Here is an 18,800-nt window from a genome sequence, read left to right on the forward strand (position 1 = left end):
CGATAGTATATTAGACTGTTCACAGTCCCCTATTTTGCCGTGAAGTAATATAGATCGATCGTTGCGTTCGGCGGGTCGCCATCTTAGTTTGTGAACGCAAGCGAAAACTGGGGAAAGTACCCGTAGGTAGAAATACCGAATACGGGAGTGTTTTAAGCGTTGGGGTGGAGGAGCTACCCACGGGAATTTTTCCACTCTCCCCAGTTTTTGCTCACGTTTAGGAACCAAGATGGCGGCCGTCAACCTCAACGATAGATTTCTACGACTTCACGGACAAAAAGGGGACTGTGAATAGTCTACTAGTATATGGGGGTGGGTTTTTGTAACAAACCTAAAAACTTATAGTTTTTTGTGGGAGAGAGTTATGTCCAGAAATACACGCAACGACGAAAATGACGAATTTGGCGAAATTTCCCCAAAGTCGAAGATTTGAGCGAACGAGCTCGAGAGGAGGGGTACCACGAAAGCGACGAATTCGACGAATTCGACAAAAATGACGAATTTGGCGAAATTTCTCCAAAGTCGAAGATTTGAGCGAACGAGCTCGAGAGGAGGGGTATTACGAAAGCGGCGAATTCGACGAAAACGACGAATTCGACGAAAATGACGAATTTGGCCAAATTTTGCCAAAGTCGAAGATTTGAGCGAACGAGCTCGAGAGGAGGGGTACCACGAAAGCGGGGAATTCCACGAAAGGGGTACCACGAAAACGACGAGTTCGACGAAAATGACGAATTTGGCCAAATTTCGCCAAAGTCGAAGATTTGAGCGAACGAGCTCGAGAGGAGGGGTACCACGAAAGCGACGAATTCCACGAAAACGACGAATTCGACGAAAATGACGAATTTGGCGAAACTTCTTACTTCAGTAATCTTTGGGGAGACAGGAAGGGGATACAGAAAGCTTTATACGGAGAGGCCCCGCGCCGAGGTCCAATCCTTTATCCTTTTATATACAATTTTTGAAAGGAAATGTAACCCTTTTAGATACCTGTCATAAGAATGGTACCCTTCCACAAACCTACAAAAGACTCTTCATACCCAAATAACATTTACTTTTGTGTACTTCCACTCGTGGAATTCCTGCCATTATATTTACTTCTTACCTAAAGTAAGGTACCCCTTTTGGGCGGACCCTCCGCGCTTAGTCCATTAGTTTTGCCACGATGGTCTTGCCAAGGTTAGAGTTTTGCTTAGCTTATGTATATTTTTAGAGTAACACGTATCTATACTGCTATAAATTTATGTTTGGAGGAGACATTTTAAAATATTTCCTAGCTACCAGAAAGTGAGTGGTAGATGGATATGAGTTTTGTAAGTTCTTTTTACCGTTTCGGCAGCTCAGTACGTCAATTCGCATGCAGAGGTAATTTGTCAAATTAGACAACGGTTTTCTTGGGTTAAACCTCACAAAGTGAGCCTGCACTGGGCTGGATAAGTTCTGAACAACCGCGTTGTCGCCATCAAACAATGGACCATAAAATACCTGTAAAATAATTTTCAGTTAGTAATAAGATAATCATCAAGTTAAAACAAAAAATCCTGAAATGACAGTGTCGAACTTAGACATGTGTTCTTAGTTAGCTGTTTTCTCCTTAGTTTAGGTTGCGAAGATCTGTAAACCCTTAACATACTTCCGACAACTCAAATTTCGTCCAAAATACTCCGCTGCGCGTCGTATTTTCAACTTCTTTTCGGTGTTCCAAACAAAAATTAAAGAGAGAAAAAGTTTCCCAATGTTTGGCAATGCTCAAGTCGAAAGGACAAGATTTTTCGGGCGACCAAAAAGTTCGTGAGAGCCCCTTGGCACTTACTCTCGCCGAACCAGTTCCAGAAGTCGCGTTTGAATTCCTTCTTTCTGACTGGTCAAAAAAATAGTTTATTTGGCTAATCAGCGAGGAGGAACAGCAAAGCGACTACAACGTCTTCTTACACGAAGTTGTTTCCCTCATCGGCTCGTCGTTGTTGTTTGGCGCATGCATGGGATGATTTTTCGTGGAGAGTTTCTGAAAACAATTCAATGAGGCCTAGGAAGCAAATACCTTATTAATACCTATATTTGCGGGAACTTATTTTCGCGAAAATGGTACGGGCATATTTTGTGGGACTTAAATTTCGCGAGCTGGCCAAAAAAATAATACATTTAGAGGAACTAAATTTCGCGAAAATTGTCAAAATGCTGGTCTGCATTCATTAATAGTAAGTCTTAAAAATGACACAACTTATTTTAATTTTCCACAGTGAGCAATAGTTTCCAATGACATGTTCCTTTGTAACAAAGTAGAGTTAGCTTGACGACTGTACCTAGATAATTATGTAAAAACGTGAACCTAGCTAGTGTTGATTCATTTTAGCGAATCATATATTTGGGTATTTAGTAGGTTAGCGTTATTATTTTTCGCAAGAACCTTTTTCGCGATTGTTTTTTAAAAATCGGGAAAATCGCGAAAATTAAGTCCGGCGAAAATAAGTAACAATAAGGTATTCGTCAATGATTTTTCTAGGCGGATTTGGACTTGAATTTTAACCCTAAGTCCGGATTATTCCGGGATTTGGAGGAATGGCCATTCAGCCACTTATGAAGTCACCAATTTACACGTCAGCAGATTTTTGTGATGTGCAACTTATAGAGTTTGGATAGATCTTTCCACAGGAGTGTCCATCTTGAACATTGACTGCATTCCGACAGAGCTAATCGAAAAAAAACGTGATCAGTTTTTGGTGTAAAATTGGTGCTAAAACAGGCCAATATACCCGTACTTGATCATGGTCTCCTTTCAAGGGTTTTCCATTGATTAAGATCACAACTTTTCAGGCCAGTAGAAGGCGTGCACAGAGTAAAAGATAGAGAGAATAAGAAAGCAGAGAAAAACGAAAAGGACACTGTTTACAAGTTAAAACTAATGAGTAAATTGATGGCTTACCCTCGGACCTACCCCTACATCCTTTGGAATTGCAGTAAAACTGTTATTATCAGGACTTGTGAGTATGTAATACTCAGAAACGGATCTGTTAGAGTTGGCTTTTCCTTGCACGGAGACTTGGTCGAACAGAAGGTTATCAAAACCTTTACAAACAAGATGAATGTTAAGAAACAGTATCGCACACAAAAAACTCAAAGACAAAATGAACAAGCACAACTTAGCAAAAGGTTTAAACTTTTAGTTAATATAATGAGCTATATACAATTTTATTATCACTGTGAGTGTGTCACCTGTAGAACTATAAGTCTGGCAAGTTTCATTGGTCTCTGCAGAAAAAATGACTGAAATAACTCAATTTTTGTACTTGACATAAAATTGGGTTGAGTAGATGACGTCATCATCATCATCATTTTTTCAGCTTAATTATCTCTGGAACTAAAATAGATATTTGAAAACGGAAATCGCCATTTTGAATCTTTCGTTAAGTACTATCTGAAAAGCCCAAAATTGCAAGGGGTGAAAATTTGATCATAGTTGCACTTTTACCTCAAAGAGTTAATTAATAGTCATATTCTTAAAAGGGTAGTTAAGATTGCAGAACATTATAGTGGGATTACCACTTAAGAATGTAACTCCTTTACCACTACCACTCACTTTGACGTTTAGCGCCTTTATTCTAAGATAGGTTTTCTTTTCTCACCTAATTCGTGTAACGGAACTTTTAAAAATTCTTATCGTCAATAATTCATCAACTAAACAAAGGAAATCACTACTGTGAAGGTGGTTTTAATATGTGATCTTAATAGAGCTTTTTCACTCACGTATCCAGGGGCCATATTGGTTTACTAAAACAAAAGATTATTTTTGCATAAAAATAGAGTTTAATTCCCCGGAGGAATTGCTTGGTACACCAATATGGCCGCCATTCCTTTGTTTTGGAAAACCAGTATGGCTGCCATGAATTCATATGAAAAAGCTTGTTAGCAATGGTTTTTCCGATTTTATTTCTACGTTTACTCCTTAGATTTGTTTCGATTGAGACAGTGTTTCATCGCAGAATTTCGTCAAAAATACTCCGCTGCGCGTCGTATTTTCAACTCTCTTCTCGATGTTTGGATGCACAACTTGGAGAATTGAAATATCCTTACTACGACCATCTGACTAACGAAAATAATTTTTGCAATTTGTACATTACCTAAATCGACTGTGAGGTACTGGTTTAAAGTTGGACTTCCAGCACACCACACGTCATTCTCGTCACCATTCACTATCGGTCTCCCTGGACCCTGGACGCTTGACGAAGCAGTGAACCTCACATTGTCGTTTCTAACCAGCGATGTACAACCTGATTCCAAAAAGAACACAACGCAATTGCTTTTTAATATTAAGGTACGTTTTTTTTTCCTTTTTTGCACGGAGAGCCTGCTCGCAGGGTAAGGAAATCGTAAACATAACGAACAAACTGGCTCGTGTGAAATAACAAAATGTAAATCTGTGAAACTGAGTTTAGCAAAGAGGGCCCCAGCGGAAAATTTAAAGAAAAGAACTTGATAAAACAGAACTTACTAATTAAAATAACATGATTGCAACAAGAAGAACAACATCAGAAACGAAAATTAAAAAAAAGGGCGAAAATAAGAGGCTCCAACAATAACAGCAAATCATTGCAAATGACTCACAGTAAAAGGGTCACTTCAAATTATCCAAAATAGCAGATATAACAAAACTGCTATCAAAGCGTCTTTTTCTTTTTTTTTTTGATCAGCCTTGCAGGAGGGTCTGAATGGGGTTAACCGACTACCGACAAAGGGCGAAAAATATAACCGACAAACGACAAAATAATTAAATTTTAACTGACTACCGACATGAGGACCCTAAAATTCATACCCGACTAGCGACAAAGGGCGAAAAATATAACTGACAACCGACAAAGTAATAAAATTTTAACTGACTACCGACATGTGGACCCCCCCATTCAGACCCTCTTGCAGTCTTGTTTGTAACTTCAGAATACCCGGCCACTTTCGCATGCTCCCGTGCGACCGCAGTGGAGAAAAAACTTTATTCGTAGACATTCTTATTCTTAGGCCATTTTAACTAAAAATAACAAACATGACAAGACAACACATGTCGGAAAAAACTTTGATTTTAAGAACTTAACGTTTCGTATGTTACAACATACATCTTCAGAAGTGAGCGTGAAATAAAAGACTGGTACCTAATAATCTTGTAATCTTGCTAACGGTCACTTCTGAAGGTGTATGTAACATACGAAACGTGAAGTTCTTAAAATCAAAGTTTTTTCCGACATGCGTTGTCTTGTCATGTTTGTCACCGCAGTGTGTTTTTTTATTTTTATTAAAAATTTATTCCGCCGTCTCACACTGGGCGACAAGTACTACTACTGCTACCGCAGTTCCGCACTCCCGAAGTCGACGAATAATTAAAATAAGTATATTCATGTGTTTAACACTCCGCTGCTCAAGATTGCGCAATGACTCGTATACATATACGCATACACGCTTCACTGGCCACTTTGAGTGTAAAGTCAGAATTAATGAAGGTTATCTGTGCAGGGTTGATGAAAACAGGAACTAGAAGCCTTGCGGCAGCATTAAAAGTTCTTGGTTACAATGTGTACGAACCCGCTGATGGTTTTATGTTTCACCAACAAGAGTGGTTGGATAGTTTTGAAACTAATCACCTTCCCAACTTTAAAGATATTCTGAAAGATTTCGACGCTGTCACCGACCATCCAGCAGCATTTTGGTTCGAGGAGATTTCGAACGCTTTCCCAGAAGCCAAGGTCATTCTAACGGTGCGAGACTCTGAGGAAATGTGGCTGAGAAGTTGGCAAGAGCACCTTCGCATCGAAAACAAACTGTGTCCGTTCTATGTGAAAATTCTTTTGGATTTGGCACCTTCGAGGAGAAATGCACGCCATTATTTTGACACCATGCACCGCGCGATTATTGGAAGCGTCAATCCCGAGGCTGCCTCCCTCTATCGCGCAAAATATCGCCGACACAACGCTAGAGTTCAGGCAGTCACTCCTAAAGACGAACTTCTTGTTTACAACGTTAAGCAAGGGTGGAAGCCATTGTGTGAATTTTTAGGTTGTGATGTTCCTTCCACCCAGTTTCCTCACTCAAATGTTGGACATTCTTTTACCAAGATTCACATGAAAAAGCAATTTGAACAAGCTAAAAGGGAAGCCTCAGTGGCCTTTATGTTTCTGTGTGCTATGTTATGCCTCCTTGCCGCTTTATGTTATTTTTAGAATATAAGCGTGCATGCATGGAAAGTACTAGAATGTTAGCCTGTATACCGTAAATGAACTGATATTCCTCTTGCTTATTAAATCAAAAAGTTGAAACTAGCCTTTTCTTTTATAAACGCAGAAAATGTTAAGTCGATAGAGTAGTACTGATTAACCTTATGGTTTGAGTTGCAGGCGAAGAATAAATAATTGACGAATAATTAAGCATTTAATAAATATTAAAAAGGAGTAGGGATGGATTTTATTTATTTATTTATTTTTTTTTTATTTAAATACAAAGTGGGTTAGAGTCATCATATGTTCTTTCAAACCAAGAAAAATTATCAAATATATTTTTTATCTTTCCCTTTTTGTATTAGTCATTTGTTATAATACAATACAATAATATTTTAGACAGCCTATCCATTTAAGTGCTAAGCGCTTTACAATGCTTAAAAATTGTAATAATAAAAATACATGATACAAGATTGAGAAACAAGATGTTATCATTCGAGTGCCGGTTACATGTCACTGCTCAGATGTCGTTACTTTTGCGATTTACGCTTAGATTGCTTCAGTCAATTTGACTTAATTATCACAAGACTAAGTAAGTAATTATACCATTGTGTGTAGTTTTTTTTTTTTATTTTAAACGTTTTTAGCTTTTGATATGTACGTACATTATCAATTCAATAAAGACATTTTTACTTCTTTAACAACTCGATTGACTCCAAGAGTCGGTCATCATCATCTACGCACAATCACGTTCACACACCGAGTGAATTTATTTTAATGCTCGACAATACGATTGTTCGTTTACTGATTATTCAAATCCTTCCTATTGTTGGGATGTCACAGCCAGAAAGACGCACAAAAGAACGTGAAACAAAGATAAAACACTGCGATTTATTAGCATCCAAGAACTCACAGAAAGAGTCAAACATTTAAGCCTGTTTTTCACTTGCGACGCAAGCACAAGCGCAAGCACAAGCGCGATCACGCAAAAAGGACAAATTTTGATCCTTGTGCTTGTGCTTGCGGCAAGCACAAGCACAAGCGCTTGTGCTTTTGCTTGAGTCGAAGCCTTTTTCACGGTGAAGTAAGAGCTTTTATTTTTATCCTTGCGCTTGTGCTTGCGCTTGTGTTATCCATCTCTATTGGTGCAGTAAAAATTCGAGAAAATGGTTTAGCCGATTTTTTGCAGTCTCAGCTTAGCCTTTTTTATTGCATGGGTTGGAAAAAAGGTTTGTTTTACAATCGTAACTAAAAATGACACTTAATGCCTCGCAGCTAGTTTCCAAACCTGAACGTCTGCGTATCAACACAGCTACTCAACGAGACTAGCGCGCGCACCTACCATAATATAATGAAAGGAGACAGAGAAACTAGGATTACTAAGGGCCTCTTTACATGAGACCCAAGAGGAGATTCGTCCCGGGATGAAAAAAAATTTATTTTACATGAGCGTGTTCATCCCGGGATGCCGGGACTTAAGTCGTCCCGCCCGAGTTGAATTCATCTCGCCCGGTCTTACATTACTTACATTTCATCCCGAAAATACTGTTTACATGGCGTTTTTCGGCACGTTTCATCCCGGGATGACATTTCATTCCGGTGCTTAGGATAGGGATGAAGTCGTCCCCATATTAGTTCATTCCGGGACGAAATCATGTAGACAGCAAAAAGAAAATGACCAGACACCGAGATGAACTCATCCCGGGGCGAAAGTCATCCCGGGACAAAAACTCTCATGTAAAGAGGCCCCAAGACGATATGAAAACTAAAAACAAACAAAGGATACGTAGATGGTTTTAAACGATGAACTGCCGTTCTTAACCCTCTTATTGAAAACTTCAAAATACCCGGCCACTTTCGCGCGTCTAAAAATCTACTGCTCCTATGCTCCCGTGCTTCCGCAGTGGTGAAAAAAATCTTTATTCTTTAATGGAATACCGCTGTCTCGCACTGGGCGACAAGTACAACTACTGCTACCACAGTCCCGCCCTCCCGAAGTCGACGAATAAACAAAGTACATGTTTACATTTCGTGACGGTTAACTTTTGAGAGGTTTCGACAAACATGTGAGACGTATCACGTTAATTTTAAAAACTAACTGTTTAGAATATTTTAAGCTTAATAATATCAGAAAGCAACTTAAATCTTGGAAAAAGCTAAATTTTAATACGTCACTATCTTTTAAAACATTACGATAGCAAACAACTTGATGCGAAAAATCCTTTCGCTGTGTGATTTGGTTTTCATGAAGAATTAAAATAATCGGAAATGACAGTAAAATATAAATAAATAAACAAATAAATAAATAAATAAATAAGTAAATAAACTTACCTTGACTGGCAGTTGTTGCTTTTTCCAGCACAATCGAAAATATCAAAATCAAAAGCCAATTCCGGCAAGTAAAAGGCATTTGCAGTCCGTTAAGCTCGTCCCAGATAGAACTATGAGTTTTTGCTCTGCAGTTTACCAAACTATTTTCCTTCTGCTGGTTTTGCTAACCACATCCCATGGCTCAAAGTGTAATGACGTTAATACGATGACGTCACATTCACTAGAGTTGATAAACTAAAGAAAGTTAACCGGCGTTGTGCACAAAGGTTTCCGTCCTTGGTCGTCAACTACATCAGCATATTTGTATACATTCTTCTAAGACTTCAAACAGATTCGATATCTTGATTCCTACAAGAGGTTCCTTCCTTATCTCAAGTGTTAAAAAATAGTATCGCGAGCCGTCAATAATTCGTGTTATCATTCGATGCAATTTTTTCTTTCTTTTCATTGGCCGAGAGTCCACCACGTGATCTGCAAATAACTGCCTACAAATAATGGTCTGCTCGTGCGCATTAGCGTCTGACAGTGATTTTGCTGCAAATAATATTCTGCTCATGCGTAGTTGTGTCCACTTCCGAGAAAAATGGCAGCTAGTTTTCCAGAGATGAAGAAGAGTGGTTGGATTTGCCTACTACGCCCCCAAAAAAAAACCAGCCAAACTACAAAGAAGGCATTGGAATTTCCTCTTATTGTATTTTGGCAATATCTGAAAGAATTGGATGAAGACCAGCTCGTGTTATCGAAGGCGAAGTTACGCTTTCGTCTGCATTAATTCAGCAAGAAACAGTGCGGTTTCCACGCAGTTCCCGAAGGTACTTTGTGCGAAACAAATTCAGTGATCGAATGACAAAACAGTTATTGAACTCGGTTCTCGCAAAATATCGTGATTTGTCAGTGTCTCGCAGATCAATTATTTGCCTCAGCCTCAGCTTCGGCTTCGGCAAATAATTGATCTGCTCGCCACTGACAAATCACGATATTTTGCTCAACCTCGTCCAATAACTGTTAATTATTGTCCTCGTACTTTTCTGGTCTGTGATTTTTAACGTCGCTGCACTGAATTGGGTTCCACTGACCCACGTGCACGTTCGTATGGTAATGGCCTTTCGTCTCAAAATTATGACATTGTGTACGTGGGCTTTTCTGCCGGGTATACTTGTTTATATCCGTTACGTACGGGCTTTAATCCCATAGATACAACCATTTCTATCGAGTATTTACACGTATTTAAAGACGAGTTTATATGCATAACCAACATATGCGCAATAAAGACGCGTATACATGCGTACTTGCAAGTGCCCACGTATACACGTGCTAAAACGCGCGTAATATAAGCGGGATTCGGATCGTCTCGGCACAAGCTGGCACGAAAAGTGCCTCTAACGTAAAAGAAATGTTCCTAGAAATTCTTGAGGTTTTTATATATGTATGAGAACGATATGTGTATATTGATCGAGCCTGCATCTCTGACGGAATGTAAAAAAGTAAGATCCTAAAAGTGGCGCATGCGTTGTTCAGGCAGCACTGCAACGCGCGCAGAAGCATGACAGAACCCTTTCTAAGATGGCGGACAAAACGCCATCTTGGTTAAAATCAAGTCGTGAGGGTATGATACCAATAGTGTATTGGTATCATAAATGTCGAACTCTTTGGACGTTATATAATTATATTTTAACGAATTCTAGACAGCGTTTAAGAAAGCCTTATGTCAGTTATAAAACAAAAATGCAGACTTCTTGAGTAGCGTTAATTAATTCTCTTTGAGAATGGTTTATTTCCTTTTTTATTGACTTATGAAGTCATCTTTTTACCTAAAATCACAAACTACAACTACTAGTACCAACTTGTTCTAATAAAAAAAATAAAATAAAGAAGTAAACGTTTGGAACACTCGTGGGGAGTTCTGTATTGCAATTGTAATATTTTATTTTATTTTGTCTTTGTAGTCATTGTTACATCTCGTTAGAACGATTTTCACTCGAGTGTCGAAGGTAATACTTATTTGCCTCAATTTTGCATCCCTAAGCTGAGTGATTGGCGTAAGAAACTCGCGCCACTTTCTTAACCAATTGAAGTAAAACCAATTGTGACTTGCTCACACATGTTTTTGCATGTATTTGCTTTGCTTTTCAGGGAATCGTCTGTTTCCTTTTTGATTGGACAGAGTTATTACTTTGGTTTTGGTTTTACGACACTCGAACGAAAATCGCTTTAACAGCAAAATTTAATGTGTGGAAGCTGCTTAGGGAAATATGGTTAAAATTGTTTGTGAATAAGCGGTTCTTTTTCAAGGTTTGCTTTCTCGAAAGGTTGCATAGTTACAAAAATGGAACGTTATGAAATAAAGAGTTCCACTTCCCTGTGAATTAAGTTCTAATTTTTATCGTGCAAGGCTGATCTAAACGACATATTTATTGCAGTATTGTTAGAACATGTAACATGTTTAAAGTGAGACAACTCAAAAAATATCTATCTACTGCGTAATCAAACGTCGCGATATTCCAAATGATACAAAACATGGGCTACGGTTATTATAACATTTTGACTAATTCCTATTTAAAATTATCATTTTTATCACGCCCTTTCAAAAATAGGGGTACATGCTTGAATATGCTTGGGAGTTTTTATTAACCTGGAGTTTAGAAGGTCTAGAAGTAGCCGAGAAATTTTCCGCTGGACAGATCGTCCGGTTCGTGAGCTCGATCTCTTCCGAAAATTTCCGAATTTTCTTTTTCTCCTCAGAACGCCACAATTTTTACTGCCAGAACTCGCAGCAACAGGCCGACCCGCAAACATAACATTCAAAATAGCTGCCTCTCAAACAACTGCGCATTAATCCCAAGCCGTTTATTGAGCCGATAAACCGTCTCACACTTGATAAAACTGAAGAATACAGCTATTTCAAGTAATGTTGTCGGATCAATGCTTCAAACTTACGCGACAAGACCGAAAGGTAGTGTGGGTTGAAGAAGAGGGCTACTGCACGCGCTGAACAGCAGTGAGAGGGACAGAAACAAAATATGGTATTGCGCGTTTCTCTTCTTCAGACATACTATAGGTACTTTTAGCCATACTGAATTTTAGAAAAGATTTTAAACTCAAACTGAAAGGCATGCAATAGTGAAGCTACAGAACACGGTCTAATGAGGGGAAAAACTAATATTTCATGTGCAAAAAAATGCAAACTTATAGAAGTCTTGATAAACAGAATTCCAGTGAATATCCAGGCAACCATTTTGTCTTGTCGTGTTAAGTTTGGAATTCAAATATAGTACCAAACCATTAAATTAGCCTTGAAATTTTTCTTCGTTAGTTGTCGCGTAAGCCTGTAACGCTTTCATCCGACAATGTTTATTGAAATGGCTGTATACACCTGAGTTGACCCATGAAAAGCATAAACCATGAACGATGCGACCCAAATGGAAAAATGGAAAATCGGATAAAATAATCGTCGTCTTTGACAGAATCAACATGATAATGACAGGTTTCGTAAATCGTGCTCTTAAGGCTCTCAAAGAAAGAAAAAAATTGATTATCAATAAAAGGAATATTTCAAAACTTACCAACGCTGTTTACCGAGAATATCATTGGGTCACATCGTTCATATGGTTTATGCTTTTCACATGGTCAACGTTCCTTTAACTAAGTTTATCAATTGTCACTCAATGACCGGTTCTCTACCGCCCGTCTACTGATTCGTAAAGATGTTCGGACCTTCCTGTGTTGCGCCGGTCCTGGGAACCAACTGAAGCTCCCCTGTAGGGTTGATTTTGGGAGCTGACAGAGGCTCCTCGGGTGGGACCGTTACGATTCTGATCTGGAGCACCTGCTGGCGATTCATCTTCGTCCTCGTCTGCCACTGAAAAGTGAGTGACGCCGTGCTTGTTGTCGAAGCCATCATCAGTAAAATGAGCAACGACCTACAGAGCCAGTGGAAAATAAAGTTAGATTAAACTCAGAAAGGCAATGTGTATCTCGCATGGCACAAACAAATGCGACACATAAATGACCCCCATAATGCACCTTATCCTTAAGCTGGAAGAAGCAAGCAGCCCTTCTAGTACATGAAAGGAACGTAAATAAACGTCGCTGACATGTTCAGTCCATCCAAATGTCTCGTTCTGTGTGATGACCCGCGACAACTGCCTAGCTTTATGTATTTTTCAGTGCAGGGTTTTGTAGAGCAAATAATTAATTAAAGACTCGAGTTAATCTGACTTTTACTAGATGGCAAAATTTTAGGCATTATTATAATACGAATAAATCAAATTAAAGGCTATTTTTTTCATTTTTCGTGTGATCAGGACTATTATGCTTTCTGATCGATGAAAAGGGGAATCAAATGGGTGACAATCATAAACAAACTCTGAAGGAACTTGCAGACCTTTAACAAATTAAATTAAATTTTAGAAAATAAGTAACATTAATTAAAGGAGCTATGTGACGGATGGCTCATTTTGAAAAAATTAGCCCATTTGTTTTCAAATTTGTTATTTTAATCCTCAATTTTGACAATGCTTGTATTTTCTTGCGTTACTATAACATCTTTATTTTTTTGCATCACAAAAAATGCTCAGTATGCTGTGACATAGCCCCTTTAAATCTTGCCCCCACTTTACCTCCTGTACTTCATCCTCAGCTTCCTCATAGTTCTCGTTTTCATGAGTTTCCATGATGTCTGTCATGACAACGGTCATTGTCCCGTTCTGTGCCGGGGACTTTGGTGCCCTTGGGTTCGTGTAGAATGATGGTTGCTTCTTTTCTGTTTTACTTGGCCTCGGCTTCAAAGCTAGTCTGTTACGAAAAACATATTAAACACAGTAATGTTCATCTTGTCGAGTATTTGCTGACAGAATCTCCTAATAAATTACTTTGAGAACGTGCTCTCTCTCATTTTGCTGAAATACGTAAAATCTGCACATGCACATGCTCTTCGTCGTTCGAATTTTGAAATTACAATTGCCCTATAGTTTTTGAAAGAAATAGAAAAAGTGAAGAATTCTGGTAGTTGTAGTCAAATGACGCCATCAAGCAAATTGCCTATTCAAAACACATGATATGAAATCAATGGCACCTTCTACAGCAAACTTTTCCTTTCCAAAACAGCATGATCTTATCATTTCATATACTTTCATACAGTGGAACCATAACAATACATGTACAGTTGAGCATTGAGGCGACGCAGCTTTTGGTCACGAACTGTCGGCCAAACTCTAACTGTTTTTTAGTGATGTCTGCAGAGAAATCTCGTTGACTGTGTAGTTTGGCACGACACGACTTGAAATGTATAGCATTAGATTAGCATCCACTGTATGGAACCTTTTAAACTTTTAGATTGTATTCTATTTGTGCGAGAATCGATTTTTTCGTGTTGTTAGAAATGAAAGAACTTACCTTTTTCTTATTCGACGGTAGAAACATAGAGCCAACAGGATAAGGAAGATGAGTAAGATTATCAAAACCCACATAAAAGGCCCTAGAACGACATAAAAGTAAAACAATTTAGTCGGGGAATATCTTTAATGAAATTGCAATACATTGACGCAAACTTTAGAACGCTTTTTTGAGAGCTGATCCGTTTACAAATTTTACCAATATTCGCAAAACTATTATTATTATTTATAAACCTGATTTAAAGCTTTCAGCAAAGAAATTTCTTTCGACGTAAATGATTTCAAGAAAAATAAAGGTGAAAACTGAGATATGGTTGATTTAACGTCTCAATATATAGCACCAAATTCGAGCTTTGCCATTTTCTAACGTGTGAGTTAACATCTCCCTTATTTTCAGCCAAACTTAATTTAGCTTTCCAAAATGTTAACCTATATCTTAAATTAGCGGTGCAACTCTTTGAAGCGACAGAAATAAAAGAAATCTTTAGTTAACTTTAATTTAATCCAGGGTTATCGGTGACTGACTTCGAACAACGTTAAAAGTAACGTGGAAGTGGTGAACAGTATACAAGACTATAAGCACAAATTACAGAAAACAAAAGAAGTTAAAACGACTTACACCACCAGTAATGACGAACAGCTATTTGGTTTTCTGTGATTATGGTGTTTGCTGGAAGAAAATATAACTAAAATGTAAAGGATTTGTAACATATTGGTGCAAATGTGGTTTTATTAAAAGATATTTTTTTAGACTTTTATTTCAAAGTTAGATGTAGGTAGTAACTGACAAAATATCAAATAAGTAGTGACCAATTTTAAACCCGAAAGATTTTTGGCGCTTCACTATGAAGACAGTAGAAGAATTAATGGCTTTTTGATACTATACTACATGTGACCCATGTTATTGTCTGTCATTACAATAGATTCCCTATTAAAGGGAATATCAGTCTGATATGGATTTTTATTTTTTTCTGAAGCATCTTTCCGGTCCGGAATCCGGAATCCTTGAATTTGATTGGCTGTTGACGCACGTTCCGCCGGTCCAGTTTTTTGCTATCCGGACCGGCTTTGCGAATTTTTTAACTTTGGTCGCTGGGCTAACAAACACATGAGAGTTTTGCTCTGCAATATCGAAATTGCTTCTTACCAACCGTTGTAGATGTGCAAATACAGGATTACAGTGGAAATAAAGACATCGAAGTTCCTTCAAAAGGCGAGTATTCATTTCTTTATCGACAAAATCGAGTTCTAGTTTACCGTTCGTAGTTTGAAGTTGTTTATTTGTGCAGTTCGCAATCATTTTCACGCCATTGCGGTAAGCTGCACCGGTTTTAAACTTCAATTATTCAAAAACTGCCTTGTTAATCGGCCACTTTTTGCCAAAACAAAACAATAGTTGCCATCATCCAAGAAAATGAGATTCTTTAATTAAAAACAGTGGAAATAATTTTAGCAAAATTGTGCCGTACGTCCAAACTGCGCAATTTCATTCAGTTCGCACTGTCCATTCACACACAAAAAAATTCTGCCGGGAATAAACGTAGAGCTTATTAATTCGTTAAATACAAATGTGTAAAGTTACAGAAACTGTCTTTCAGTCAGATTAAGTATTTTGTAGTCAGAGAAAATAATATCCTGCGAACAGGAAAGCCGAAAGCGAATAATTCTAGCAATATTGTGCCGTACGTCCAAGCTACGCATTTCATTCAGTTTCATTTTCGCACTGTCTTATCACACAAAAAAAATTCTGCCGGGAATCAACGCAGAGCTTATTAATTCGTTAAATACGAGTGTGTGTAAAGGTACAAAAACTGTCTTTCAGTCAGATATAGTATTTTTTAGTCAGAGAAATTTATAATATCTTTCGAACAGGAAGGCCGCAGTCGATTTTTAAGTGTTTAGTTTTATGAATGAGAATGCTTTGACTCGATTTTACATGTGTGCTTTATTTAGTACTTCAGTTTCTTTCTTGAATCTGTTCAGTGTTAATTTAATATGCTGAACCTTTCTGCGAGTACGTTGTGCTTCAGTTAAAGCGATACTATTTTCGGGATTAAATAACAAACAGCATTTTTCACTCTCACTAACCCGTCGAGCGACTCAACATTGAAATGACGCGCGTATACAAACAAAGACTTTGTGACACAATCTTTCCAGGTTTCTTTTTAAAAACATAAATAAAGTAGGAAAAAAATAAAAATGTTATTTGCCGGCCTAGGTCGGTCCGTATAGGGAAAAACTGTGCCCTCGGTCTTGAGCACGGCCCTCGGCCTACGGCCTCGGGCCGTACTCAAGACCTCGGGCACAGTTTTTCCCTATACGGACCTCCCTGCCGGCAAATAACATATATATATTTACCAGTAACATTTCCAGTACCGAAGACTCCGACCCTTAAACAAATCTTTGTGTCCCAAGACACAGGTTTGAATCGAATGTAACGAATCACTAACGGATATGGCAGATCACAACAAGATATAGACCCGCCATCTTTGTTACCGTCAAATACCTAGTACATAAAAACAAAAAACAAAAAAGTTGATAGATTAATGTTTTTAATTTAGATTATAATTTGCAATATGTTTTTTAATCATCTAACTGCCTCTATCGAAGTTCATTCTTTCTTTAAATAAATAACGAAAAACTGCTTTAATTATAGCAATATGGGGGAGCAGGGATATGGCGCAGTGGTGAGAGCGCTCGCCTCTGATTAATGTGGCCCGGGTTCGATTCCCTGACTCGGCGTCATGTGTGGGTTGAGTTTGTTGTTGCTTCTCGTCCTTGCTCCGAGGGTTTTTCTCCGGGTTCTCCGGTTTTCCTCCCTCCTCATAAACCAACACTTCCAAATTCCAATTCGATCAGGAATACACATGTACGGCCCCACGAGCTTATAGCTTTAATACTCACCGTGTCTAAATAAAGGTAATTTATTTTATTTATTTTTATAGCAAAAATTTCAGTTGTAAATTTGTATTTTTACACTGAATTAGAATAAGCCCCCTCGGCTTTCAAACTTCAACAAAGCATCGAAAACGCTGATTTTCAGTTGTTAACTTAAGCTTTTACATGTGATTGGGAGATTTTTAGAGAGGATTTGCCAACCACTCAAATCCCGAAAAGTGGTTTGAACAGTGAGACTATGTTAGCAATTGCCGCCGCTGCCAAACGCGTTCTTGTCAAATTTAGGTAATACTTTTACTTGCATTTTTTTTGTTGATTCACAGCTGACAAACAAATTGCGATGCAATTCAGATTGAGGAACCCAGATAATTGAATACGTGACATCAAGTTGAAAATTTCAAAAGGATACAGAATAATGCAAAAACCTTTTAGCCACCTTAAATAAATACATTTTTTCATACCTTCAAATCCTTGTCGAAATAATACCCGTTGTACGTTTCGCCATCAGAGCTGTATTCCAGTGTATATTCTTTCACCCAGCTTGTTACAGCAGATCCATTAACAACCTCAGGCGGGTCATTCATTCCTTGTGTGGCAATGTGAGTCACACGAGAAGTATAGACTGACGAAAAAGAGACGTTTAATTTTAAATTAATTTATTTGTTAATTAATTAACCAAACAATCAATTAATGTCTTTCTGTCTGTACTACAGTCACTACGTATACAGACAGTCAGTCGGTCAGTCAGTCATGCAGTCAGTCCGTCAGTCAGTCAGTCAGTCAGTCATGCAGTCAGTAGTCAGTCAGTCAGTCAGTCAGTCAGCGCTCAGCAAGTCTGTCAGTCAGTCAATCAGTCAGTCGCCACGAACAGTCAGTCAGATAGTCGGTCTATCTTGCCGTCAGCCAGTTAGTCTGTCTGTTAGTCAGTCGGTCAGTCAGACATTCTGTCTGTCAGTCAGTCGGTCCGTTGTCTGACTGTCAGACAGTCAGTCGATTAGCAAAATCTGTTATTCGATTACTCAGTTGGTTAACTTGTTAGCCAATGTATTGTCAACCAAAAAGGCAGTCACGAAATTCATTTCATCTCTCACAATTTCAGTTTTGTATACCACTCAAAAGTACCAGAGTTCGTTTTGATGATTGTTAAAGTAAGTATTGCTTTCGTTGGTTTTCTTGACTAGCCTGGGTTTTGCCTATGCAGCATGCTGTACGGTATATGCTGATGATCACGGATACTTTCAAATCAATAAGAGTCAGTCTGAGTTTGCATTAGAATTCTACTCACTCAAATCTATCTGTAGATACTGATCAGAGTTTGACTCGGCGGCGCACCAGGCGGTGCCCTGGGAGCCAGTCGGTCCCTGGTTAAGTCTGCCTCGACCTGGTCCGTGATTGGCGTCTAATGTGGAAGATGCTGTTATGGCTGCATCCGGGATATGGCCATCTTCAATTCCTAGCTCATGTAACTTAGCTTTTATAATAGAGAAAAAGAAAGTATTAGATTTTGTCGACTAGCAGTTTAGCGTTAATAGAGAAGCGCGCGAGTGACGTCACGACTCAGACAAGACTCAGACAAACAAACCGAAATGGTGGACGATTTTCCTTAAACACTTTCTAAAACGAAAACTTCGCCTAGATTCCTTCTATTTGCCTCAGAAAACGCTGATGTTTTCTGAGCTTCGTGGGGGTTATATTCATTTGCATTCTTTTTTTTAGACCTCTCACGCTTCGCTATTTTTTCCTGTTAAGTTACGAAATTAAAGGACCTCTCATAGATCAATATCTTTTATTTGAATGGTCAAACAACGTTTTTGTTAATCACGGCCTGGAAAATTATTACCATATTATACTTTAAGTATGGCGGTCAGTTTCCGGTCAAAATTAAAGGGGGGGGCGTAAACGTTGGCGCACGCGTTTTGGTAGAGAATGGATGTATGGATTTATCAACAAAGTTTTAAAAAGATCATCCTACTAAAAACTA

The 18,800-nt window shown here is 38.4% G+C and overlaps 2 protein-coding genes across 4 annotated transcripts in view; one reads left to right on the forward strand and one right to left on the reverse strand.

The window, feature by feature from the left end:
- Positions 1 to 18,800, reverse strand: part of LOC144629317 (uncharacterized) — a 49,203-nt gene that overhangs the window by 27,739 nt on the left and 2,664 nt on the right. For 2 of the 3 annotated variants that reach the window (XR_013566352.1, XM_078487549.1), the window contains exons 2-7: positions 18,105 to 18,290; positions 17,281 to 17,441; positions 16,280 to 16,427; positions 14,541 to 14,591; positions 13,923 to 14,004; positions 13,148 to 13,322 (exon numbers count right to left, since the gene is read on the reverse strand). Coding sequence is in view for 2 of the 3 variants with exons in the window: in XM_078487549.1 (XP_078343675.1) it covers positions 13,148 to 13,322; positions 13,923 to 14,004; positions 14,541 to 14,591; positions 16,280 to 16,427; positions 17,281 to 17,441; positions 18,105 to 18,290 (803 nt within the window). In the remaining variant the exon portion in view is untranslated. Of the gene's footprint in view, positions 1 to 11,755; positions 12,449 to 13,147; positions 13,323 to 13,922; positions 14,005 to 14,540; positions 14,592 to 16,279; positions 16,428 to 17,280; positions 17,442 to 18,104; positions 18,291 to 18,800 lie in introns of those variants that run through there. The other variant, XM_078487548.1, reaches the window with a different exon arrangement.
- LOC144667169 (uncharacterized) lies at positions 5,481 to 6,256 on the forward strand. Its single transcript, XM_078528564.1, has one exon. The coding sequence runs from the start codon at positions 5,481 to 5,483 to the stop codon at positions 6,201 to 6,203; it is 723 nt and encodes a 240-aa protein (XP_078384690.1). The 3' UTR covers positions 6,204 to 6,256.

This window comes from Oculina patagonica, chromosome 10 (genome assembly GCF_052425735.1).
Source record: "Oculina patagonica isolate OP01 chromosome 10, crgOcupat, whole genome shotgun sequence".
Lineage (NCBI taxonomy): Eukaryota > Metazoa > Cnidaria > Anthozoa > Scleractinia > Oculinidae > Oculina > Oculina patagonica.